Below are 27442 nucleotides of genomic sequence, written 5' to 3' on the forward strand. Positions count from 1 at the left end.
AGACCTGTACTGTGTGGTGGGAGAGTTCCTATAGTTTTGGATTATTTTGACTTATAGGCTAGAGAGTGCAAGTTACTTACAAAAAACACTTTGGGTCTGCAAAACACTGAGGTGCTTTGCAGGTGCTGGACAGGTGGACATTGGCTAACTTCTTTGCCAGGCTCAAAGAGGATGAAGTGTGTAGCAGAGGCTCAGGATGGTTCAGCTGAATCAGGGTTGACAGGAGGGAGAGTTACTGTATGCATTGTTAACCAGTGTAGCTGCATGCTTTTGAGCTTATAAATGAAAGAGAGAAAGAGGGGTCTAGAGAACATTCTCAGGAGTCCTGAGTATTCCCTGGCTTTCACATTAATAGACAGACATGTGGTTGTAGGTGGTAGTTACCAAAAAACAAACAAACAAGCAGCTTCTGCTGTGTCATGCACATGGTTTTCTTTTTTTAATGAACACTGAACCTGGTCAAACAGGATCAGCCCGTCGAGAAAGTCATGGGAAAACTTAATAGTTGATATTCATGATGGAGTCCTTGCTTATGAGTGGGAAAGAGTCATTATAAGGCTTGATAATATGAAGATTGATATCTAGTGTACTGGCATCATCACAAAGTAAACAAGATAGAAAAAAAGTGAGAAACTGACTGTAAGGTCAGTATAAGATGGATGATTAATGCAAGTGTGGCAGTAGGTAATAAGATGTACATTAAAAAACAATGTAGAGACAATGGAGATAAGGGCAAAGCAGTAATGAACAAAGGCTGATGATACTCTATGCCTTCCATGATTGACTAATTCTAATAAGCAAATTGCATTGCTTGTTTGAGAATTAAGAATGCAGTATGGTTAAATTGGGTGAAATATAAAGAAACCTATTTATTAGTATGCACGCACTGATATGCGTAGTATGTTCCTCATGTCAGCATGGTAATCTATAGCAATTTCATCCAACAGAGGATGAAAATTCCCCAGGTAGTTTTATGACCATATGGAATGATGGGAAAATTCCACGTGAATGTAGAGAGGAAAAAGTAATAAAAAATACCTTCTTGACCATGGACCTTTGTTGATTGCCTTTAAGATAGGTAAACATCTCTATAAAGGTAAAATGAAATAGCCTTAATATTTATGACAAAACACATTCGACATTTGCACACGGTATGTGATTTAATGAGTGATAGGTGTTAAATACACTGGCAAAAACATCTCCCAGAATCCTAGAGCAATCTTAGGCAGTAAGGTGGCAGTTATTGCTTGGTGATGCAACTGCTTTCAGACTTGTCGAGTTTCACTGGGTCACACACTGACCTGTCAAGTAAACAATTCAACAGAGCTTAGAAATAAGCCATTTCACAGGTAGAAGACGAACAGGCTTCTCAGTGATTTACAAACCGAACCAGTCCAGTTCTCTCACCTTCTTCCTTTTCCTTATGGAAAATCTGACCTCCCCGATTCCTCCAGTACACCATCATACCTTTCATAGGAAGACGCTTGGACAGTTCCACTAGAGCCTAAAAAAAAACAATACACGTTATTTGCTGGACAAGCTTGTTGTTTTGTAAGGTTCGCGGTCTTCATGGTTGAATCTGTGCTTGAAATTCTGAATGAGGGAACTTACAGAGGTAGTTACTCAAATGACTTCAGAACATACTTTTTATTGTACATGGACAGAGATCAAAGCAATTGTCAGCACCTAGATGAATTAAGTTTACCACCCTTAACCACAGCCAAGTGTCTGATTACTTAACCAATCTTGAGTTTTTTTATTTTTATATTATATTAATTTAAATTAATTGTCTACTCCTTTCTTTTTTGCTTTGAATTTGTGGAGAAGATTGTTTATATACTGTAAAAATATGAATTTCCACTTCAAAGTGTCAGAACTGGCAGATTTAATGAGGTATAAAAATGTGCAAAAGTCGAGATACACTTGCAAGGCACTGTACGTGTCAGTTTTTTAATACTGGAAATCACCAAATTGGATAGCAAGCCAATATGGGCGGATTGCAGATGGGTGAAAAACATGTTCCTTTAATAAAAGATCTGGTTCGTTGGTATTCCTACCTGTTTTTGAATGGCACTCCTCATTACAGGGTCATTAGGATCCACCCCTGCCTGAATTTGAATGTTGAATCTCAGTACAGCCCTGTTCCTAGCTGTGACATAACAAAGAATCACTGACCCATAGTGAGAGAGAAAACTTAAGTCAGAAGAGCTTAGTCTACTTCTCCAAGCCTCACTGCCTGTCTGCTAATTAGCACAATGTTCATTTTCAAGATAAAGAAAATTCTGAACATTGTCCCTTGTTCTGTGAACTGTGTATTCTTCATCCATCTGGGGTACAGTTAAATCTTTTTTGCTTCCTTTTGTGTACTTGCTCAGCATCTGGGGTATGGTAGTTATTGTCTGAGTAATTTGTTAATGGATGTCACCCACAATTCTCTCTTGACTTCTGTGTCAGAACAGAATAACCATGTCCCTCATTTAACCCCTCTTTGATAATAAACACAGCTGTAAATGGATAAGAAAAAAACTCATCTTAAAATTAGGCTTGGCTTTTTTTTAGGTTTATTCTGTAGAAGCATAGAAGTGGTTTTATCAAATCGCTCTTTACAGTTATTTGATTAAGGTTCACTCTGACTCACAAACTGCATTATGGTGTGGCTCAGCCTGGAGAGCTGTGTAAGGCTACTGTATGTAAGGCAATAAAACGTTTTGCCCCCATATTAAAACATTTGCAGAGACAAAGCACATGTAGATCAATCTTCCTTAGCTTTAGATTCTTTTAGAACTTGATTTTCAGATCCATGCAAATTCTAGTTTTGAAACCACAGAAAATCTACCTTATGTCCTTGTAAAAAACAAACATATGTCTCTTTCAAAATGCTGAAATTCAGTCTTGTGATTGTGGGCACATTATCTCCTAGTGGACACCGGCAGGTTTGAAAGAAAACTCACACAGTTTCACATTAGAACCTGCGAGTCTTTTTCCTGACGAAATCCTTATTAGACATATTTTAGGTTTAATTTATACTCAATCAGGGAAAATGTTATAAATGTTGTTTTATTTTTCTAATCCACAAGAACACAAAACACAGCTGTGAAAGATTTAGAACCACTAAAATGAATGCTGCATGCGGATAGCACTACAAATTGTTCTTAGTAGGAAAAGAGCAACATGAGGTTGGCATCTGAGTGGTCACATCAGTAGGTGGAATGTATCCAATACTGAAATTGTAATTTATTGGGTGGCCCTTGGGTTACTCATGTAGGTTTTCACTGCCTCATTTTATTTATTAAACTTGTTTAATTTCACTTTATTGAACCTACAGAACTGTTCCTTGTATTTCTACATAATATACATTTTCTACAATATATGGCAAGCCACACTGCAAAATGCTATCTGCATGCACATAAACCTGCTAACAATAAAACTTTATGAAAATGCTACAAATAATGATATTGTATTCTTCCGACTATTCTAATGAATAATTATTATAATGATTATGTGTTTAAAGCTAATCAATGCATTAAAGAATTGCATCATGTTAATCCTTGGAATATTATTAACCCATGGAATATTTGTTTCTTGGATTACTGAATGCTAGCAGTCTCTAAGAACATTTCTTACCTAGACACGGGTTCAAATTGCTGGTCACAGTGACTCCTATTGGTGGAATGAATCCAGCTTCACAGGAGCAGCGGTACTGCTGGTCAGTAGTGGTGCACTTTGCATTTGGACCACAGACTGAAGAGCTGTTGTACACACACTCATTTCTGGCTATTATAAAAAAATGACAAGTTAACCGGCTGCCCAGGTCTGATTGAACTACGCACTGAAGGTGTTTCACGCATTTAAACAGCCACAACTAAACAGAAATAAAAACTGAATGGAAATATACTGATTTTTTAATGGTAAATAGTGCTTCTTAGGCCACTCTTATTTATGCAGGAAAACTATTTTGCCTTACAGTAACTTATAATACAACCTGTGAAATGTGATTGTCAGACTCACTCGCCATGGATATGCAGGAGACCTGTACCAACCTGGGCAATTTATGACCATGCCTGCCTCAGGTGGTTCAGATTACTTAAGGTCTACTTGAACTATGCTCTGCACTCTGAGCAGAATAGAATAACCATGTTCCTCATTAAAATCCTCTTTGACAATGAACACGGCTTTTAATGGATGAGAAAAAAACTCATCTCAAAATTAGGCTTGGCTTTTTTTTGTGCTCTATGAGTTCTTGAAGCCTCCCTGCATTCCTAGTTCTCAAATTCCCTGCCTTGTGCTATGTCTTCGCCTCTTGCTTTGCTCTGAACATGTCTCCGGCTTTTGCCCCTTTGTGCCTCATAACTGTATTTCTCGTGCTATGAACCTTGTTGTCTGCTTGTGTTGATTACACAAGGGGAATTCCCTTTGTGCCTTCACAGTGTCTGGCTTTGAGCCACACTTGCTTCTGAACACAGATCTGGACTGTGCTTGCCTGCACCACACTCTGCCTGTGTCCCTGGCCTAACATGCACACAATACTACTTGCAGCTTCTCTATTTTGTCTCTCTCTTGACTCACAGGTGGGTTCTCCGTAATATTAATAGCCGCTGTGTAGCTCCACCATATGTGGACATGACATATGTGGTGATCTAATCATCAGCTTTGTACAGTCCCATTGGCATTTAAAACCACTTTCTCTGATCGCTGAAAGCTAGCAAACCTGTCGAGAAGTTCTTACTTATACATGGGTTGATGTAGCTGGTCAGAGTGACTCCGATTGGTGGGATGTATCCAGTGTTGCAAGAGCAGCTGTAGCTCTGGTTACTGATGACACACTGTGCATTTGGACCACACACCAAGGGGCTCTTGTTTGTGCACACACTCATGTCTGCAAAAGACCATGTTCAACATCACCAGAGTGCTCTCAATTGAAATAGCATTGAATTGCTATTGAATTTAAAGGTGGTCTTATAGCTTACATAAGAAACTCATTGGGAACATAAAACATGTTATTTATATTTTGAGTAGAGAGTAAGAAGATGTGCTAATTATTTGAGTAGTAATGCTCCTTTGGATAACAGAAAGCTCACTATGACCAGACTGCACATTTCATGACCTGATATCATGACCATCACCTGCCATTCAATCAATTACTTAATCCTAATTATATAGATTTCATGAGTCTTGTCTTCGGATCTGCGAAGAAGAGAGCAAACTAAAGACAGCAGCTACGTGAAAACAGATCTCACCTTGACATGGATTAAACTTGCTTGTCAATGTGATTCCAACAGGACGGGTGTATCCAGTATCACAGGTGCAGCTGTAACTTCCTGGAGTGTTGATACAGTGTGCGTTTGGACCACATAATAAGGATGTACTTGCACACTCATCGATGTCTATGAAGAATCGAATGCATTATCATAATCATTTTTCCCTTAATGCTTTTTCAGCATTCCTCATCACAGAAATGTTGGCCTTTTTGAACTCTCTCCCATACACAAATACTCAGAAATATATTGAAAAACACTGAGAAGCATGCATCTACTGTATAAATACTAAATTATGAAAACAAAAAGTGAAGGTTGGATAAAAAATGTGGGAAATTCTATAAAAACATGATTAATGTTCCATAAAAATAAAACCTCAAAATACTGTACAGTGAAACTGTAGCTATATAGTATATAACCTACCCCTGCCCTTCTGGTTGAAGATAGCTATTAAGTATTTAACAATCAAAGAAAAGGGATTACATTTAAGAATGTTGCCTTTTGCCATAGTATCCAGCAAGAGTGAAGTTTAGGTGGAGAGAGGGGTGTGAGAATGAAGCAGGTGAGATACAGTATTTATGTTTAAGAGAATGGATGTAGGTAAGTTAAGGAAGTTAGCCGCTTCCCAAACTTTTATAAAATTGTATAAATTTCATACTACATATAATCATGTGAATATGGTATAAAACCTATTTGTTTCTTCTAAATAATATGAGACACTATTTTTGGAAAACCATATATGTACTATATATGATCACTGAATTCTGACAATCTCTAAAAATAATCATTACCTTGACAGGGATTTGAATAGCTTGTCACAACGACTCCAGATGGTGGCATGAATCCTGTTTTGCAGGAGCACCTGTAACTCTGGCTGCTGATGATACACTGTGCGTTTGGCCCACAAACTGAGGTACCATTGTTCACACACTCATTTCTGCCTGTAAGACATGATTTCTACATCACTCTTTAGGCATCACCACCAAAGCTTAAAAAGCATTGATTTGCATTTGAAGAGATGGCATTGTTTTTCATTGCAGTGACTTTATTGCTTACAATTCCCTGACTTAATGTGGGTGCCAGAGTTTAGCCACATCCTAATACAAAAGGAAAAGTAGTCATTTTAAAGTTTACACCATCATGCTTGATCCCTCTGGCCATGCCTCCACTCTCCTGTCAGTCACTGCCTGTTGCTGTGGATACTTGATCAGGCAGGAAACCTCTATCACCTGTGGGCAATATACTACCACTCCCACTTCAGGTGGTTCAGGATATTTAGATCTGCTCTGACAATGCTCTGTGATCTGGTAAAAGCTTTGCTCTTTATCATCTTGCCCTGAACCACTAATAAGTTCTAAAGCTTCGTTCCTTGTCTGTGTTTCTTTCTGGATTCCTGACCATGCTGACATTCCATCCGTGCCTTTGGATTCTCCTAGTACTCTGTCTCTGGCTATGGACTTGACTTGTTTCTGGACCTTGGATTGGATTTCCTCAGTATCCTGGTATAGTGTCCACTTGGCTATAAACTTTGCTTTGTCCCTGACTATGGCTCTGTACTGTGTTTGCCGGTATCACAATTGTCTGCATATTAATCACCATTCTGCCCTTTTCCCTTGCCTGCTACCCACACCTGCTGCTCCCTTGTTTTGCATCTCTCATCCCGCATTTGGGTTCATTAACACAGTCGTTTAATTCCATCTCAATGCAGTGGTCAAGAATTCAAGCAGAGAGTGATGCCAAGGAAGTCAAAACATGTTAGAAAGAATGCAGAAACTTAGAAACAAAACAAGAGGGAGGTACTGTTGAGACTGATATATATATATATATTCCACTGGAACAGGTGGAACTGATCTTTTGCCAGATTGTGTCATCAAGGCAATGTTTTGATAGACAGGTTGATCAGAAGCAATTCTAGGGCATTTCAGGGATGTAATTTAGTGCTCCTATGAAAGCAGGTATGACAGTTTCGCACACGATTTGCTGTTCTTACTTTGTTGTTTTATTTCTTTATGGATCCCTTTAGTTATTCAATTACTTTGTTACATTCTTGTACTATTCAAGGTTCGAATGGTAAGGGATATGAACCCCCTCTTCTCCGATTCAGGAAATTAATGATTTGACTCTCCCAACCTTTCTAAAGTGTCTGATTTTACACAGTTACTGCAGGAGTGGATGCTGCTGAGTTAGACTGAGATGATACTGGTGAGCACATGGATTGCTGCTACAGATACAGACTTGAACTCTCTGATGTTAACTATGCAGCAACTAATGGCAAAGTGTGGAATTCTGTTGGCCCTATGTGTGTGCGTTTGTCTGTGTGTCCTGCGATGGACTGGTCTCATGTCTACAGTATATCCTGCCTTGTGCCCATTGCTTGCAGGGATAGGCTCCAGCTCCCATGTGATCCCAAATTGGAAGAAGTGTTTAGAAAATGGATGGATGGACATATATGTTTTGGCAATCAATTCTGGAGTGTTGATCTGAGTGTAGTATTTTTCGTGACATCACCATGAACAGACCACACAGAGGAGGGATTGATATCTACTGAGACACACTCGTTAATCTCCCATAGAGTGTGTGGTTTCTGTGCTGGTCTTACCAGTCACCTTCAGGTTTCTAGAAAACATAATCCTTAAAACCATGAAGGAAACCATGAAGGAAAACCAATTAAAGAATTATCATTTTAACAAGACTTGCTAACTTTATAAATCAAAGAATAGGATCTAGAAAGAAGGGAGAAAATTCAACAGAACAACTATGTGAAACAAGACCTCACTTTGACATGGATATAAACTGCTTGTCATTGTGACTCCAACAGGAAGGATGTACCCAGTGTCACAGGTGCAGCTGTAACTTCCTGGAGTGTTGATACATTGTGCGTCTGGACCACAGAACAAGGGTGTACTTGTACACTCGTCAATGTCTGCAAAGAATCCAAGTCATTGTTATACTCCTTTGTCCCTTCTTGCAGTTGTAGCATATATACTTGTATTGTGGTTTTGAATTTTAGACATCAATATACATTACAGCCATTTTTTAACTTGTCTCCCATGTAAACAAATTTAAGAATCTATTGAAAAAACATTGAAATATACTCTGTATCTTACATTAGAAATCAAAGCTCTGACTGATTGAAGTTTGGATATATACAGAAACACTTTACTTCACGGGAAAAATTAGAAATTACTTTATGCACTTTTAGAAAATCAAAAGCAAAGACAAATGTAGGATTTTACAAAATCTGCAAATTCTTTAAACACACGCTGAGTTTTAAAGTAAAAGCATAAAACCGACTGCCAGAAACCAGAAGCTCAAATTTGAATAACCATTTATTTCTCGTCTAAAAGAAGTTACCTCCAATGCCTTGTTATTGTTTTTGCAATATTATTAAATTTCAGATAATTCATACACATTTTTTAAAAGTGATCATTCAGTCACAATCAAAAATCCCAGGAGTACAACAATAATAAGACTATAATATATTTAGTTCAGGGAAAATATAATAAAATCCTTAAATTCATTGATTTCTTTCTACCAAACATCAATATCAAAGAGTCAACTTAAAAATTGGAACACTGAAAAGCATTTATTTCTCTGAGTTGAATACAAGCAATGCTTAAAGTCAGATCCTACCTTGACACGGGTTCGAATAGCTTGGCACAGTGACCCCTGCGGGTGGAATGAATCCTGAATCGCAGGAGCAGTGGTAGGTCTGGTCATTGAGGACACATTGAGCTTCTGGACCACAGACTGAAAGACTGTTGTACACGCACTCATAGCTGTCTGTAGACAATCAAATTCAGCATCACTCTGGCCATTACCACCAAAGACAGAATAGTATTGACTCGCATTTGAAATTAAAAGCAAGGGTTATATTTTGGTTTTCATTGGAATTACTTTCTAATGAGCAATTTCCCCATTTGTAATGTGCATCATCTTATCCATAGTCACCAGTCACAGTCACGTACCTTCTTGTAAGGTAGTTTTATTTACGTTACAAGTCTTGTAGCAGAAACTACAAAGAATGAAGCAAGCTGAACATGAGCAGCTAGATGAAAACAGAACTCACCTTTACATGGGTTTAATCTGCTTGTCAGTGTGATTCCAACAGGACGGACATATCCTCTGTAACAGGTGCAGCTGTAGCTCCCCACAGTGTTGATACAGTATGCATGTGGACCACACAGTAAAGTTATACTTGCACACTCATCAGTGTCTGTGAAAAATCCATTGTTATAATTCACCCATTATCTAACACAGGGGTAGGAGGCAGCTGGAGCCTATTACAGCAAGCAAAGGGCACAGGGCAAGGTACACCCTGAATGGGATGCCAGGTATTGAACACTGGGCTCCAGCACTGCAAGACAGCAATGCTAGCCACTGCGCCAATGTTTCATCCCTGTTATAATCTGCAGTACTGTCCCTTAATGCACTTTCAACACAATGCACTTTGCAAAAGAAACCACCTCCTTCCACTGACTTCCCATTTTTTATTCCAAAATGGTTTACCTGTATTTTCAAAAGTGAATATTTCTAACCCAAGCCTAAATGCTCCAGCTACATACCTCTAAGGGGGATACTATAGGTTAACATGTCAGCCGGAGCTGCAAAAAGCAATGTCAAAAAAGAGTCTATCCAAAAATACTCACAGGTGTATTTTCTGCCAGATTTGTTCCCACTAAGAAATGACGCAGGGGGGTGAATACTTATTCAAGGCTGCACAACTCCAGTCTTGGAAGCTTTTCTTTCCACCTACAGTATGCTCTTAATCACTTAATTGAACTCATTTGTTGTGCATTAATTAGACAAGAGGTAGCTTTTCTTTGTTCTTAAGAAGCTGGGGACCTGTAAAATCTTCTAGATAGTTTTTGGTTTCTCCTTGCATTTTTCTCTGACATTTAATGTCATTCCCCCATAGAAATGCTCAGTTTTCATTAAAAATATTCACTTCAACAAAATGGTGAATATGTCTACAGAGCACTGTACTGTATCTGCTAATATTACAGTCATGTATTATTACAGTATATATGTAGTTAGTCATCAGAGCAATATTCAGCAATTCTAAATACCTCCCATGCAAAAAAGGTAAGATATTGAAATGATGCATCTTGAAACACTAAACAAAAATACTAAATGGTTGACTATGTGCATAAAATTATTAGCAACTCTATTTGGATCAGGTGCTATAAAACAAATACAGTTTAAACATGACTTACAGTACTTTTGTATCCATCAGTCCATCTTTGAAACAAAATAAAGTTTTTTTTTTCTCTCTTAGTGTCCATGTCAGTTTTCCTCATTGTGACATTGAACATTGAATAACAGAAAACAGTTTGCTCTACTGAAGAACAGTTCTTACCTTGACACGGTTTCAAGCTGCTGGTCAGAGTGATTCCAGCAGGGGGCGTGTATCCAACATCACAGGAGCAGCTGTAGCTCCCAGCAGTGTTTATACATTGTGCATGTGGGCCACAGACTGATAGGTTGATTACACACTCATCAATATCTGTTGGAGAATCACAATTTGCATTTAAATCACATTTTCATCTCTTTGTGCATTTTAATTGCCCTTGAGTGTGGTCATTAGCAGTTAAATACTCATGACTTGTGCCTTCAAAGGATGCCATTTTTAAACTTTGTCATTATTAACTTGCCAAATTATGCATATAATGATTATAAGAAAATTATAAGCAACACTCGTTTAACACTTTGGAAACCTTCACCAACATTACACCATATTGCTAAACTCAAGCATTAATATCTGCGACCAAAATGTTTTGCCATTGTTCCATGTGGCATTGTCGCAGCAGCTACTGGGGAAACTTCTTACCTTGACAAGGGTTTGAGCTGTTTGTCAATGTGACTCCAGCAGGGGCCGTGTATCCAATGTCACATAAGCAGAAGTAGCTGCCAACAGTGTTGAAACACTGTGCTTTTGGACCACAGATCAGTGGAGACTGGATGCATTCATCAAGATCTGCAGAGAATCAATATAATCCTAACGATTTGTTGTGCTGTAAGTAGCTTTATAATGCCACATGAAAAGCCAAGGATTTTCGTTTCTTAAGGAAGAGTAAGTCCTAATTATCTTTCAAGTAATTGTAATTTAAAATTGAAAGAAAACATTAGGAAGATTATTTTGTATGGTAATAAAATTCCTGGAGTACGTTAAGGGGTTAAGTAGTTTAGCTGGGTAGCTGCGTCAGCATGTGCAGGCTGCAAAGGAACAAGTAATAGGTTTATTCCATGCTGAAAAGAGAAAAAAGAAAACACAACGTTTTGGTTGTGGAGCCTTCTTCGGGTGTCCACAGCCAAAACATTGTTTTCTTTCTTCTCTTTTCAGCATGGAATAACCCTATTACTTGTTCCATTTAAGGGTTATTTTCTCAATGCTCTCTGTTTAACTCAACAGACATTGAAACAGACTCAAAAATCAATTAAGAGGAGCACAGTCAACATTGAATCTTGAATTCCTTTCAGTTGTTCTCAAAATAGGTTGTACATGCAGGAGGTAGGGACATCCCTTGCTATAAATATTCAGTCATAATTTCTGAAAGAAACTCAGGTGGTGTCAGTGCGAAAAGGGGTAGCTGTGCCCCTGCTGGTGTTTGACCACGGTCACTTGTGGGTTCAAAGCAACACAGAGCTTCTCCATGGACAGCCTGGCAACCTGCAATAGCGGAAGGCTGGGTCTCCTGCTGTGAGAGAGCTCATGAACCCCACTATTGGAATATGCTTAGTTCCACTGAGCTCTGTTACTTCAGCTACATGTTGACATGTCTGATGGTCAAAACAAAAGAGCCATCTTGATCTTACTGAAAGATGAGCAAATTAATAAGACAGAAAACACCCTCATTTCAGAGCCTCGTGAAAGCCATTCTTCATTTGTATTTGCCAGTTAAGCTTCTGAAGCTCTTTTTATTCATTGTCATCTGTGAAATCAAGAAGTACAGATTACCAGTGAGTATTCTATTTCATTACTTACTGTAGTGAAACCATTGTGCGATTTGCTCTAGATTACAGTACAGTATATCACATCACAACATGTTACCTTGACAGGGGTTGGTGCTGTTGGTCAGAGTGACTCCAGCAGGGGGCGTGTATCCAGTGTCACAGGAGCAGGTGTAGCTCCCAGCAGTGTTGGTACATTGTGCATTTGGACCACAGATTGAGGGATTGGCTGCACACTCATCGATATCTGTGGAGAATCACAATTGGAATTTATATTGGACTTTTCATCTTTGTGCACTTTAAATTGCCTTTTAGCGTGGCCACTAGAAGCTACATCCTCCTGTTTTCCATGGACCTCAAAGGAGGGTTATCATTCATTTTTCTTATAATGAAAAATTGAAAAATTATGGATAGAATGAGTTTAAGGTTAGACTACACTCACTTGACACGTTGTAAAACTTTGCTAACTTTAAGGAATATCACTAAACTCAAAGATTTATATCTGCAACCAAAATGTTTTGCCATTGTTCCATGTGGCATTGTCGCAGCAGCTACTGGGGAAACTTCTTACCTTGACAAGGGTTTGAGCTGTTTGTCAATGTGACTCCAGCAGGGGCCGTGTATCCAATGTCACATAAGCAGAAGTAGCTGCCAACAGTGTTGAAACACTGTGCTTTTGGACCACAGATCAGTGGAGACTGGATGCATTCATCAAGATCTGCAGAGAATCAATATAATCCTAACGATTTGTTGTGCTGTAAGTAGCTTTATAATGCCACATGAAAAGCCAAGGATATTCGTTTCTTAAGGAAGAGTAAGTCCTAATTATCTTTCAAGTAATTGTAATTTAAAATTGAAAGAAAACATTAGGAAGATTATTTTGTATGGTAATAAAATTCCTGGAGTACGTTAAGGGGTTAAGTAGTTTAGCTGGGTAGCTGCGTCAGCATGTGCAGGCTGCAAAGGAACAAGTAATAGGTTTATTCCATGCTGAAAAGAGAAAAAAGAAAACACAACGTTTTGGTTGTGGAGCCTTCTTCGGGTGTCCACAGCCAAAACATTGTTTTCTTTCTTCTCTTTTCAGCATGGAATAAACCTATTACTTGTTCCATTTAAGGAGCTATTTTCTCAATGCTCTCTGTTTAACTCAACAGATATTGTACAGATTACCAGTGTCAAGAAGTACAGATTACCAGTGAGTATTCTTTTACATTACTTACTGTAGTAAAACCATTGTGCAATTTGCTCAGAATTACAGTACAGTATATCTCATCACAACATGTTACCTTGACAGGGGTTGGTGCTGTTTGTCAGAGTGACTCCAGCAGGGGGTGTGTATCCAGTGTCACAGGAGCAGGTGTAGCTCCCCGCAGTGTTGGCACATTGTGCATTTGGACCACAGATTGAGGGATTGGCTGCACACTCATTGATATCTGTGGAGAATCACAAAAATATCTTGGCATATGTTAAATGTTTTTATGATCTTATATTTTAATCTGCGCTCTTTAGCTAAATAGACGGAATCACAGACTCAAAATAAATTTTAGAGGACTGCAGTCAACACTGAATCTTGAGTTCAGTTGTTCTCAAAACAGCTGTGAGAGAGGTCGACACTGTTTAGGTCTCCTGTTACGTCAGCTACATGTTGACATATCAAATGGTCAAAACCAAAAAGAACCATCTTGATTTTACCATCTGAAAGATTAACAAATTAGAAAAACAGAAAACACCCTCATTTCAGAGTCAGCCTCGTTATAGCTTTCCTTCTTTTGTACTTGCCAGTTTAGAAATAGGAAACTCTTTTTTTTATGGTCTTCTAGTGAATCAGGAAGTACAGATTACCATTGGTGGACTTTTCATTTATTGTTGTGAAACCATTGCGTAATTATTTTTTTCATGTAACTTGCAGCAACATGTTACCTTGACAGGGGTTTGAGCTGCTGGTCAGAATGACTCCAGCAGAGGGTGTGTATCCAGTGTCACAGGTGCAGCTGTAATTCCCAATAGCATTGGTACACTGTGCTTTTGGACCACAGATTGAGGGATTAACTTCACACTCATCGACATCTTTTAAAAATCAAAGTTATCAAAATATCAAGTGTCCCGGTCTGTTTGTACAGTTCCATTATACTCAGCTGTGTGTTAATGGATTTATAGAGGATTTTTAACCATGAAAACATACGTATTTGTGTTGATCACCTAATCATCTTGAGCCGTGCATATTGGCACTTCATAATCAAATTCAGACCCCTTTCCATACCTTGTGTTGTTGAATATTTTATAATTCCTGATTTGTTGGTGTGAACCTCCTACTCTGAGAAGGTGAAAACTTTGCTGCAATGAATCAGTTGTGAACCTTAAATTCCTAAGGCAGACAAATTTAGATTTGACTTAATTTCAGATAAAAGGCTTGGATTATAAGGCTTCTCATGCGCAGTTCGGTCTGGCCAACTAAGGATTTAAGTATAAGATTTGAACCAAGGATCCTGAAGAGTAGTTTTATCTATGTAAAGAGTATTTGTCTTCATATCTCACATTGATATAGATTTGATACAGATTCTGACTAAGGACAGAAGGCAATAAGGTAAAGCACAATCAGATAGATAATTGATGAAAAGATACAAGAAATCTTCAAGCACAAAATAAAAAAAACATGAAAGTGTAAATATGAGGGGTGTGTTTATATATAAAGCAGTCATAGCTCCTATACTAATGTGTTATTCATCCACAACTACAGACAGAAGTAAATATTATGGCACAGGACACTTTACTTTGCCATCTAGTTTCCAGATCTGTTCCAGCTCTGCTGTGTCCTATATGGAGTGGTGGCACTGTGGCTAAGGATCTGTGCCTGTGGCTGGAAGGTTGCTGGCTCGTATCCTGCAGCTGGCAGAGGAATCCTATTCTGTTGGACTCCTGAGCAAGGCCCTTAACCCTAACTGCTCCAGGGTTGCTGTATAAATGGCTGACCCTGCGCTCTAACCCCAAGCTTCTCTCTCCCTGCCTGTGTGTCTCATGGAGAGTAAGCCGGGGTATGTGAAAAGACAAATTCCTTATGCAAGAAATTGTATATGGCCAATAAAGTGATCTTATCGTATCTTATGATGCCAATGTATTGAACATAGGCTCTGTTGGAATTACGCCGGGGCTTTTTTAAGTGTGAAGGCAGAGCCCTGGATTAAGGGCAATGTGTTGCCTTAGCAACCACAGCTGCCCTAGCTGATTAAGAATGAGCCTCAGCTCATGGGGGATCTTTAAAAAGCACACTGAACAGGGCCTCGGAGGGACGAGCAGACTTGCAGTCCGCCCTTCCAGCAATAGTCTTGGAGTGGATTGTGATGTAAGCGGAATGCCCTTATTATTAATTATTAATTAATTAATTACAGATTTGGCTCTCTTTTCTTCCAGGCTGGACCCCATTAGATAGCGGCGTCCAGGCTGGATTTACCCCGTACCAAGCGGTTCTTTTTCTCAGCCTGGTCCCCTCTGTCAAAGAGGCATATTTGTCTTTTTCCTTTTTTTTTTTTTTCAGGCTTTCGCTAAGCTCACACCAGTGGCTCCGCCCCCTCAGACAGGGCGTAGACATTTAGCGGTGTTCGTCACGGCTCCTCCCACTCCCGCCTTGCTACTGCTCTACCAGTGTCATAGGACCTCAAGTCATTTACAGAAAGACACAGATTGGACTGTTACCATACAGCCCATTGCAGATGTATCATTCAACATTTTTATGTTATTTAGCAGTTTTCACACTTGTTGATTGAACACATAGTAATTTAAAAACATGCGTAAATATGGTTCATGAGATAATTTGCATTTTTGCCATCAAGACTAATTTTAAAAATGTGGAAACGTGAAATTATTTATACTCCCTCATTGCTTCAGGAGAATCTATCCCTCTTGGCTCCGTTCTCCCTGTTTATTATAGTGGATATGGAATATGGTATTTATAGAAGAGCTCGGTTCTCACCTTGACAGGGGCTGGTGCTGTTTGTCAGAGTGACTCCAGCAGGGGGTGTGTATCCAGTCTTACAGGAGCAGGTGTAACTCCCAGCAGTGTTGATACATTCCGCATTTGGGCCACAGATTGAGGGGCTTGTACACTCATCAATGTCTGAAGACAATCCAAGACATTTGGTAAGTATATGAAACTTTAGAATTGCAACCTCTATCGGACACTCCAAAGGTAGAAACCTCAGGAATTTGTTGTTAAATGTCTCAAGATATTTATGCTTCTATAGGAGCCCTATAGGAAGCACAGGCCATCTTTCTAAACATCCGTTGTCAGTTTTAGGTGTTTTTCAACAGACTGAAAGAAGCTCAACGACATTACTGACTCCATTGAGAACTTCAGAATGTAATAGTTCCCTTTAGGGAAATCTGTTTAGGATATAACATTCCTGTAGCAATGGAGGCAAGGGAGGAAAAACCCACTGATATTTCATTTTGTTTCAAGAACTGGCAAATCATAGTACTGTGTTAAATCAGTGCTTTCCACAATATGAGAATGTCTCAGATTTAGAATCAGAAGAGACTTGTTTAGAAAGTGTATTATCTTCCATTAGCTCATTCTAACTGCGAACCAAATATTAATCACTTCTGTCCATTGAAACCAGCTCATATTTCACACTGCAATTGTAGTCAAAAAGTCCATTACCTCTCATAGAAATACTAGTCTGATTCATTTTGAAAATAAGTATAATTAACAGATTTTTTGTGCTGGTTATTTTAAAATCATTGGGTTAAATGTGGAAAGCCACAAACTGGAATCTTTGGAAAATCATTTGTGCATTTATTGATAGATCAAAAAGTTTAAAGAGGCCAGATTCCAGTTGTTCTTGTGTATGACCTTTTCATTCAGTAAAGTTTGAGCATCTAAATGTAAATGAGCACCTTAATTTTCCAGGTAGTTTCAATGAGAAATCATGTACAAAAGCATTAAACCCAGCTGTTGACTCACCTAGACAGGGATTTGTCACACTGGGCACATAGTGTTGTTCAGCACATCTGTATCCAGGAACGCAGGTACACTTGTAACTCGTATCCATGTCCACACATTGTGCTTTTGGACCACAGATTGTGGGGTTGTTTGCACACACATAATGTTCTGCAGAAATCCAATACATGCTTCAAATCTTCAACATTCAAATCATAAAATTGTCAGTTTAACTAAAGGTTCATATTGCAAATTGTAATGTTAGCAAAGGTACAACAACTAAAATCCTTCATCTCTCTCGAAGGTAAGAAAGTAGTCCAGTCCAAAGTGTTACTGGTGCACTCCAACTCTGTGCAGCCAACTTTTCTACTTTTTTCTGAAGAAGAAATGGACACACTGCATTTATTCCCTGTGACTGTTCTTTCAGAACTTAAAAAGAGTTGATAAATGAACTTGTGCTGGAACAGAGAAAATAAAAGATGGAGCACCAGTTTCTTTTAAAAACAGTGTATGATATAGTGAGAAGTGGCTCTGTGAAGGACCCACCATCTTGGCTCAATTGAAGTTAATTCTTGAGGCAAGGTGGCTGCCGGAGTAATTGAGAGCTGCAGCAGAATTAGGCACAATTGGACTGATTGAGTTCTTGGCAATGGAGTGAATGGAATTTCCTGTGAAAGCATGCGTTGTTAGGATGGACTAAGCCGTTTCTATGCCTAGTGTACTACGTAGCAAGTAAAGTAAGTGAACAGTCTGAGAGACAACTGGGCACTATGAGTACTCATTTGCCTGGTAGAGAGTGAGGGTAAGTTAGTGCAAGGAGTACAGTAGGAACTCCTCAGGAAAATCTCAGTGTGGAAGGAGTCCATACAGTCTTCTCTGGAAGAGGAAAAACCCAGAGAGATAGGGTCCTGGAGCGTGTTAAAAGGTATAAGTGATAACTTAACCATTTGAATAATTTCAAGAGTTAGAACTCTCTTTATAATACCCACAGAATGATCAGTTACGTATTCAAAACATGAAATGAAACATAAAATGTGCCTATAAAAATGGTTTAATTTGACTGGATTATTTGATAGGAATTGCATCTCAGCAACACACACTTTCCAGAATCACAGGTTTCTCAGCACCATCCAGTTCAGTAGTTTTGTCAAATTTTCAGAATGACAAGTCGGCAAATAAGAGCAAATAGCAACTTTTTAAAGTTGGCGTTAACTCGCTTGGCAGAGGAAATGAAGATCAGCATTGTCACAGCCCTTTTTACTTCCAAGGAATGAACCAGGGAGGCAGCTGCATAGGTGAAGATGGGGTTGATGGAGGGGAACTACAAAAGATGTTCAGAGTTGTGGGTAGCGAGAGATTATTTTTTTATACACAGGAACGTGAAATTATAATGTTATCTCATCTCAGGCTATCTGGGGGTCCTACCACATTCCAGGTGTAGCATAGAAGAGACTGATTTGAATGCTGTGATCTCCTACTCAGTCAAGAAAAACATTCTCTCCAGATTGTTTTAGCTTTATACAAAAGATTAAGGATAATTTTGAAAATGTTCCTGTTACTGATATAGGCATTCATTAAAATTCACATGGATTTGTGCACCAATTACCATGATGAACTAGATTTAATATAGGAATGTAAACAGAATGACAGCAGGATTATATCTGCAACACATGCCAATGTCTTAACTGTACAGATGGATTGAAATTAAATTGTTCCAATCAAGTCAATCACCTGCCTATGACACCTGAGATACTACTAAGATAAGAGCCTTAATTAATAATGTTGGTCCTCTGTTATCTTCACTCACCTCACACAAGCAGTCTGAATCACAAGTTTTATAATTGTTTATTTGGATCGTCCCAAATTTAAAGTGCACAGTTTTATTAAAAGAGGTCTTACCTTGACATGGGTTATTGTTGCTTATAAGACTGACTTCAGATGGAGGGATGTATCCAGTGTTACAGGAGCAGCTGTAGCTTGTTGAACTGGCAGAACAGGCTGCATGTGGACCGCAGATAGTGGAGTTGTTTACACACTCATCCGCTCCTTTGAAAAAATCCAGTATTGTCAACCCTGGGTTTCGTTGGCACAGATAAAATAATCTGGAACTACATGACACTGGAGAGCACTCAATCAAAATTAAAATTAAGCTACTTTTCTCAGATCTGAAAAAAAATCTAAAATCCTTTATCCAGAGAGGCAGAGAGTGGGCTAAAGCAATGTGAAACATCGCCTCCCTTCTAAAGTGCTGGATTCTTATCCCCAAGGCTTCAGTTCTGTCATGCAGTTTCACATGCTGGTACATTAATGGCCTCTTTTAGTAAACTGTGGGGATGTGTTTCAGGCATGGTTGGTGCCCTAACTGTATAACGATCAGTTTCCCTAAAGACAGAAGTGGCAGTGTAAAGTGGGAAAGACACAGTCATGGAGCAGTTAAGACGTTGTGTCCTGTTGATTTACTCATTATGATTGTTGTGTTGAAAATGGCTCTCTGCACTATTGCTGTTGTTCAGTCTTTCCCCAATGAAGGCAGAGAAGAGGTGCAATTGGGACAGTAAGCTTTCCCTAGAGATGAGGCTGTCGGAACAACCCTTTCATAATAAAGAATGAACCAGAGAATTGCTGCAAAGGTGAAGATGATTTGGAGGGAGGAATGAGAAAACAAAATGCATGTTTGTAAGCAAGAAGTATGCTATTTCTACACAGCCAGAAAGAAGCCGGAACGAACATATTTTGACCTTTTGTTTAAAACTCTATTTCAGTATTTCAGTCAATCCCCGGTTAAGAAGAGGTGTGATTCAGATTGTGAGCTTTGCTGGGGTCACTCACCTGGCTGAGGCAAACAACCACCCATTCTTTCCTATGGGACAGAACCCCCAGGAGAAATAAGAGAGACCCCATAATGCAGATGCAGAATTCTTAAGTGATGAAAAATTAAGATCAAATGTGAATGAGGGCAGAATGGAGATATAAGAAGGAAAGTCAAGGCTAAAGGAAGCTTTAGAAAATAGGAGCATCGGGACACAAAGTTTGTGTCTTTCATAGAAAGTAAAGAAGGGGAACAAATGACAGCCCTGTAACACTGAGGCAGAATTCTTCTGAAAGACAGGCCTCCTTAGAGCTTTAAAATTAGCAACTTCAGAGTTTTGAAACATGATGCCTGGGGATTCCTCAAGAAACCACAAAGAACACCTGACCAATTTCCAGAGCTGTTGGAAAGAGTGGGGATGTTGAGGCCGGCTTAGTGAGAGCCACGCGGAAGTGGTGCAGGAACCAGGGGCCGGTCGCTCGCTATCCAGTGCTTGAACGGCCAAGGGTCAGTAGGGCTGGCTGTGGATGTGGTATGACATTTAAAAAATGGGAGACATTTGGTTTGGACCATCTTGTGAATGTTGTTTAAAACTCCATTATTGCAGTTGCTGTAACGGCAGCTTAACCGGCTGTCACCTTCAAGCTTCACCTGGAGATAACCTATCCAGCCAAATTTTACGATAAATTAGAGATGTTCATCTTAATAACTACAACCGAAGACAAGGAGAACAAAGAAAAACTCCAGACAGGCAGCACCCCAGGGTGAAATGGAATCCACGCCCTCAGTGCTGCAAGGCTAATCACTGTGCAATCAACGTTCACAGCAGGATGCTAACCTCACACTACATTTCTTTGTAGGGGGGAATGAAGGCGAACAGAAACCAGTCAGTTCTCAAATATACAACCTTTTTGTCAGAGATTTAGGAGGGTAGAACAAAGAGGATCAATAAAGTTCTCACTCTGTGGTTTTTAGCTTATCTCTTTGTGCATGTTTTCTTTTATATTGCTAGATAAGAATAATATTACATTATAATATTGTTGTATTTCTATCATTGTACCTGCAGCATTGTTCCTTTTATTTAAATTTAATGTCAAAGTTCTACAGCATACTGTACATTGTAAGTCACCCTGGATAAGGGCATCTGCAAGTGAAACAAATATAATAAAATGTGATGCTGGAAAAATGCTATAATAATTTTTTTTTCTAATAATCAGCAATAAAATGTCACCTCAATTCATTCTATTTTACAGTTTTTTTTATCACTTAAAAGCCAACAAACAGGAGGGCGGTTCTTACTTATACATGGGTTGAAGTTGCTGATCAGAGGGACTCCAGCCGGAGGGATGTATCCAGTGCTGCAGGAACAGCTGTACCTCTGGTCAGTGATGACACACTGTGCATTTGGACCACAGACAGAGGAGCTGTTGTTGCTGCAAGCACTCATGTCTGCAGAAAATCAAATTCAGCATCAAGAGGGTTAAAACAACTGCACTGAAATGCCTCATTTTTAACGTGTGGGGAGTTATACATAATATATTTTGGTGACTTTCTCTAAACATACAAATATGGGCAAATATTTAATATCAAGAAGTGTACTCCTCCACTTAATGTGATTGCTTTAGTTTAACATACTGTATACTGATACACAAAGGAAATACCATAGTCTATGTTTTATATTGGTAGCTCACTGGGCATGTACACCATTACATTTCAGATCAATTCAGTATTGGCCAGGCAATATGTATGGCTTCTCTGTATCATAACAGAACCAACACTTGGAACTGCTCTGTGGCAGTAATTAATATTCTCTTTAATCCAGAATTGTAACAAACCCATAACTGCAACTTATTGCTGTCATTCTTAGGAGAAGAAAATTTGGAGATGACAGGATCAAGTCTGATGAACTATTTTATTCACTGATGAATTCTGTTATGACCAGGAGAGCGTGCCTGCACAGCAGAAAGTGTGATCGTTTGGGGAGGTATCTCCTCTAACCCAAGACTGGGTTACTGGGATATTAGACCTTTGCAGGTTAAAAAACACATATAAGCACACAGGGTCAATTTAGGGATTAAATGAATTAATGCGATCCCATGAGAACAGCAGAACATTTAAATTCCACACAGAAAGCACTCCAGTTCATAATCAAGCCCAGGACCGAAAAGCTGTGAGGCAGCAGCACAAACTCTCATTCTAATATAACCATAATCAAAAACTGTTAATGCTATTATTACTACTGTATTGGCAATGTGCAATCAATACGGTAGATCAATCACGCTCGAGTTCATATGAAGAAACCAAATATGACAGTATTGCCAGACACCAGACCTGCAACTCTTTCCAGACATGCCAGACACTTAACACACAAGGAAAGGATGGACAGGGGCAAACCTTCAGGACAGACAGAATCAGCTACAAAGCAGTTTCATTATTTTTCAGTCCTTTAGAGCCTCCATACTGAGTTATGCAGCACCTTCAACTTGCAGTTTCTTAGCAACCACAGTCAGTTCTCATGAACACCACAATCACATTTTTCAGACCGAATTTCAGTGTCTCAATTTTACTTGCCTCCCAGCCACCTGCTCTATATACTGTATTATTTTGGACTGCTTGTTGGTCAGCTGTCCGTCTTAATGGTCCTGTGTGTGGGAAGGATGTCTTGTATAATTTAACAATAAAGTTATTGATTGTTTAGTTATTTTCTTTGCTGTACGTGTTACTGTAATTGCACCAGATATTTATATTCACTTTTAGAGACATAAATACTTTCAAAGACTCTACACAGAAGAGAGTGAAGTGAAAAGTGTTGCATTTCAATGAAAACGGGTCTCACCTTGACATGGCTGGAAAATGTTTGTCAGAGTGACTCCAACAGGGGCGATGTATCCAGTATCACAGGTGCAGCTATAGCTCCCATCAGTATTGGTACATTGTGCATTTGGACCACAGATGGGGAAAATAAATGCACACTCATCAATGTCTGTGAAGATTCAAAGTCATCAGAATTCTTTGTCCCTTAATCAACTTTCATTCTACTTATATCGTTCCTTTTGTTTTCAGAAGTTTGTCATTACAACAATATTCAGCACAATAAATTCCAGGATTTTATTCAGATCTCCTGATGTTTCTTGCTTTGAGTAAGATCTCCTTGAAACTACAAACTACTGTATACAGTATATTTGGGTTAGTCATATATACACTATACATCCATCCATTTTGAATCCAATTCAGGGTCACGTGGGAGCCGGAGCCTATCCCAGCAAATAATTGGCGTAAGGCAGGGTACACCCTGGACAGGACGCCAGTTTTTCGAAGGGCACACACAGACACGCATACTCACACCAGCTCCAATTTACCCAGAAGCCAATTAACCTACTATGCCCATTCGGTATGTTTGTGGACTGTGGGAGGAAACCAGAGCAGCTGGAGGAAACAAATACTGTACAGATATGGGGAAAACATACAAACTCTATGTGGTAAATATACTGCAGATACAGTACATCAAAAATATTTGTTTCAAACTTATGCTTATGGTTTTAGATTTACAGATGTTGAAGTAGTGCCACCCAAATAAGCGTAAGACATGAATGAAGTTGGGTATATTAAAACAATGCTGTTACCATTTATTTACTTGTTAAAGTAGATTCAGAAAACTAAATTCATCCACCTAGCTACTGTAAAATTCAGGAAACATACTGTAACATTTTGTTTGTAATTGACACAAGCTGTACAATCATTTGACCACATTGAAGTTTTTCAGTAATTAAAAGCAAAATAGCAATAACAGGGCAGACTAGAAAGCTAACAGGTTGAGTCTAGTTTAATTACTCATGCACAGCATCTCAAATTTAAACCATGTGCAGTGTGTTGAAATTGCATTTTAACATTTATTTTTTCTTTTGTGACCCATAGAGAAACTGTCAGTAATACAGAAATAAAATTTAACTATTTGTGAGCACAGGCTTCAGTCCCATATTTGCAATACATACTATATAGGCAACTAACTCTGGACTAGAAATTTTCGTTTTGTGACTCATATCATTTTAGACAGAATATGTGCCGTGATGAAACTCTGACCAGGATTTCCCCCAAGCTATCAGTGGAATTTACAGTTTCTGATGACATTATGTTGAGAATAGTTGGAGAGAGTTCTCTTGGTCTGTGAGAAAAGTGAGTCTTGTGACTTACTGAACACCTGCACATTTTCAGTGATGTCATAGGGAGATGCGCTGTTTGTCCAATCAGCACTAACTCTCCTGTCAAGCACTATGAAGACTTAAAACATTTGACAATTCTAGATTAGGTTGATCTGTAATACTAAAAGAAATCTAACCTTGTGAACATCCAACCACAGACTTCACTGCTTCATATCAGTGAACTACTGTATAAAGTATACATCGTTTATTTATGTTAAAGGAATTCTTTACCTAGACATGGGTTCATAACACTTGGCATCAGTGGGAAAAAAAGTTGAATAAATCCAGTATTACAGAAGCAGCCAACACTCAGCAGTCCATTTGTACATTAAGCATTTGGACCACAAGGATCTAGTGCACATGCATCAAAGCCTGTTAACAATCAAAATCAATATGATAAAACCTTTGTCCTTTAATGTAGGTCAGTTCAGTATGGTCAGGAGTAAGGCTGCCTCTTTTCAGACTGTGTATTTAACCCGTATTTCAGTCTGTCAGCCTGAAGATGGCATTATGTACTCATGCAAAAGCGAGGTAAGGAGGACTGATTATTGAAACAATTTCTGTGCTGTAGAGATTTCAAAATTTGTTTTTGTGGGTGTAAATAATGAATTAAAATTTGATGTTTAAATTAATCGCTACTGAGGAGATTGGAGAAAAAAAACACAATTCCTTCATAGCTGAAAATGGCACAGTAATAAAAGCAGTCTGTCAAAAGAAGAACTTATTTTGTTCTCTATTTTTGGATGTGTTAGGCATTATATTGGATTCAAATACTTGGTAGCAGTCTGGGGTTTTTCTGGTTGGTCAGGATGTGCACCTTCTACATAATGTAAATTATATGTTGTATGTGTGTGTTGGCATTATTAATACATCTTTTTAACCCAGTGTGCATAATCTATTACCGTTTTCATCAAAGCTGTGCCAGAGCACAAAGACCTCAGGTGCCTCTAATTATATCAACTGCTTGAGTATATTCTAAGCAAAATCTCTTCAATTTGGGGATTATGATTATTTATTAATTGTTGATTAATCCCATTTTATCTGTTTCTGGTATTCTCCATTTTCATATCACCCAATTTGTAACAGTATCTAGTCCAATTAAAAACAGACATAAAAAATAAATGTCTGCTTTAAATCCTGGAGCTAAGTTTAAATATAAAATATACAGTAGTTGTTTTGCAACTGGTGACTCAGTTAGCAAGATTTTAAATGAACTCATTTACTTACCTAACAGGCCATCACATAAGGAGAACATATGTAGCCAAATTGCAGCTGAAGAAATAAAATAGTTATAAGATATTACATTAGTTATTAAACAGGAATATCAGCATGCTTTAAGAAAAGGCAGAACTTTGGACAAGAAATAAAAGTCATAGATACTCATACAGAATATGATATGATATAATATGATAATATGAGTAGAGTAGAGGAGTGTATTGCCATACAGTACAGTATGTACAGTATACAGTATATGTACTAGAGCCAGAGTGCAGGGGGGAGAACAGTTTGTGGCCAGGATGACTGATGAATGATCACTGAATGATAAACTGGGTTTTATTGTAAAAGTGGAAAATGTGAATCTCACCGATTGATGGTAAATTGCATCCTGTAATCCTCTGTGCCGTTGCCACAGCCCTTTGTAGTGCATCTCTATCATGCATGGTATTGTAATATGGCTGTTCCACATAGTGATACCACTACTGAGGACATAGTGTCTATGCTGCTGGGGGAAAAGTTAATGAAGAGCTGCTTCCCCATATCGCATTTCTTTAAGCACCGCAGAACGTGCAGCCACTGTTGTGCCATTTTCAGCCTGGCTATGGTGTTGTGAGATATATTATTTATATTTACATAGATATATTATTTAATATAAAATATATTTATACAGGTATTTATATATTTGTGACAAGATTTCAGATTTAAAAAAAATACATGGAATAAGCATTCAATGCCATGCAAATGCTAGAACTGTATGCGTGTTCATGGTCAGAAAACAAAGCACTGATAAGGGGTGAATATTCCAGCTGTAATTATGTAATTAATGGAGTATCACAGCGACCTCTGTTAGGATCATCGCTCTTCCAAATGTATGTGAATGATCTAGATTCTGGTGTAGCTGATAATATTAAATGTGGGTTAGCATAGGATGTCTAAAAATCCACTTGTTTTTATTGTGAAATGAAACTAACAGAAGCAAATACAAGTGCATACTGTATAGGAGTCCCCAAAGATCAAGACAGGGAAGCACTGCCTTTAAGTCCTAGAAAAATAACTGTGTTATGTGAAGTATCAGAGAATGGTAAGACACTCTCAACTCACCAAAAAGGGAGAAGAAACAGCTGATAAACCCCTTGTTCGCCATTCTCCTTGCACTTTCCCCCAGAAAAAAGAAGAACAAAAATATAATTATTAAACTACAGCAACTTCAATGAACAAAAGATTTTTCCACAGTATCTTTGCAGTCTCCCTGCCATATCCAAAGAGGAATATCTTTCGGGTACATGGTGTTTTGAGAGAATGCAATCACTCTAAAGTATGAATCAATATGAATTGACTCTTCCCATTCAGCACCGAAGGGGGTTAAACAAACTTCTAATTATACTTCTGCGCAGAAGAAGAACATCTGCTGAAAACATCCCAAAGAAAATGTGTAACCATTGAAGCTGCGTGCATCATTTTTAGTCTTATTGACACTATAGCCTGCTCTAAAACCTTTCAAAGTCTGACAAACGAAACAAACTGTTTTTCGTGTTGCAAACAGCGGTTAAATTATTAAGCTTTAAAACACTTTAAACAAGCTATCTGCCTTTGGCTAAGTATAAAGTCTAAAATCTAGGGTTAGATTTTGCATTGCAGTTCATATTTAACTTTTTCCTTACCAGAACCTCAAATGTCCAAATTTTCACAGTATCTATTAGCTGTCTGTCTTACTCCCTCTAAATACAGTACCTCTGTGAGCATGGTCTGAGTCCTGTCTGCAGATCTGTCCGTCCTTGTCTCTGATCCCTTCTGTCCTTTTCTGCACTGTGCTGGTAATGGAAGTACTTTAAAGGGTAATTACTTTCAGTTTGTATAACCACGCTTCATTTGCTGCATAGCAACTGGTTTATGTAAATGATTTGAACACAACTATATCCAGATATTTAAATGATCCCTCTATCACGTTTAACTGATATTTCAGTTGGGTTGAGTCTGTGCTTTAAGTTTTTTCTGCCTACAGAATTTATTGTATTGTCAAAATGAAAGAAAAATCATGATTGAAAACCACTATTTTTATTGATCCTGGCACTGAAAA

The 27442-nt window shown here is 38.5% G+C and overlaps 2 protein-coding genes across 2 annotated transcripts in view; one reads left to right on the plus strand and one right to left on the minus strand.

Moving 5' to 3' along the window:
- The window catches only part of LOC148672668 (uncharacterized), a gene marked incomplete at its 5' end in the record, with an annotated part of 78278 nt that overhangs the window by 20122 nt on the left and 30714 nt on the right, over positions 1 to 27442 (plus strand). The window lies entirely within an intron of this gene.
- Positions 1135 to 27150, minus strand: LOC148672669 (uncharacterized). The gene is made up of 23 exons (XM_088628502.1): positions 27097 to 27150; positions 26467 to 26519; positions 25375 to 25419; positions 22785 to 22931; positions 21248 to 21397; positions 19039 to 19185; positions 17164 to 17310; positions 16174 to 16317; positions 13493 to 13639; positions 12778 to 12924; positions 12307 to 12453; positions 11086 to 11232; positions 10615 to 10761; positions 9325 to 9471; positions 8889 to 9038; positions 8032 to 8178; positions 6047 to 6196; positions 5238 to 5384; positions 4727 to 4876; positions 3625 to 3774; positions 2058 to 2149; positions 1408 to 1504; positions 1135 to 1301 (listed from the first exon to the last, which is right to left on the minus strand). The coding sequence occupies exons 2-23, from the start codon at positions 26507 to 26509 to the stop codon at positions 1282 to 1284; spliced, it is 2808 nt and encodes a 935-aa protein (XP_088484628.1). The 5' UTR covers positions 26510 to 26519; positions 27097 to 27150; the 3' UTR covers positions 1135 to 1281.

The sequence above is a fragment of the Lepisosteus platostomus genome, chromosome 4 (genome assembly GCF_059453375.1).
Source record: "Lepisosteus platostomus isolate fLepPlt1 chromosome 4, fLepPlt1.hap1, whole genome shotgun sequence".
Lineage (NCBI taxonomy): Eukaryota > Metazoa > Chordata > Actinopteri > Semionotiformes > Lepisosteidae > Lepisosteus > Lepisosteus platostomus.

Coding starts and splice junctions, on each gene's coding strand:
- LOC148672669 (XM_088628502.1), bottom strand. CDS start 26,509: ATGGCGAACAAGGGGTTTATCAGCTGTTTCTTCTCCCTTTTTG. Junction 21,398..22,784: donor CATTTTCCAGCCATGTCAAG/GTGAGACCCGTT, acceptor GATTTTCTGCAG/ACATGAGTGCTTGCAGCAAC. Junction 3,775..4,726: donor CTACATCAACCCATGTATAA/GTAAGAACTTCT, acceptor TTTTTATAATAG/CCAGAAATGAGTGTGTGTAC.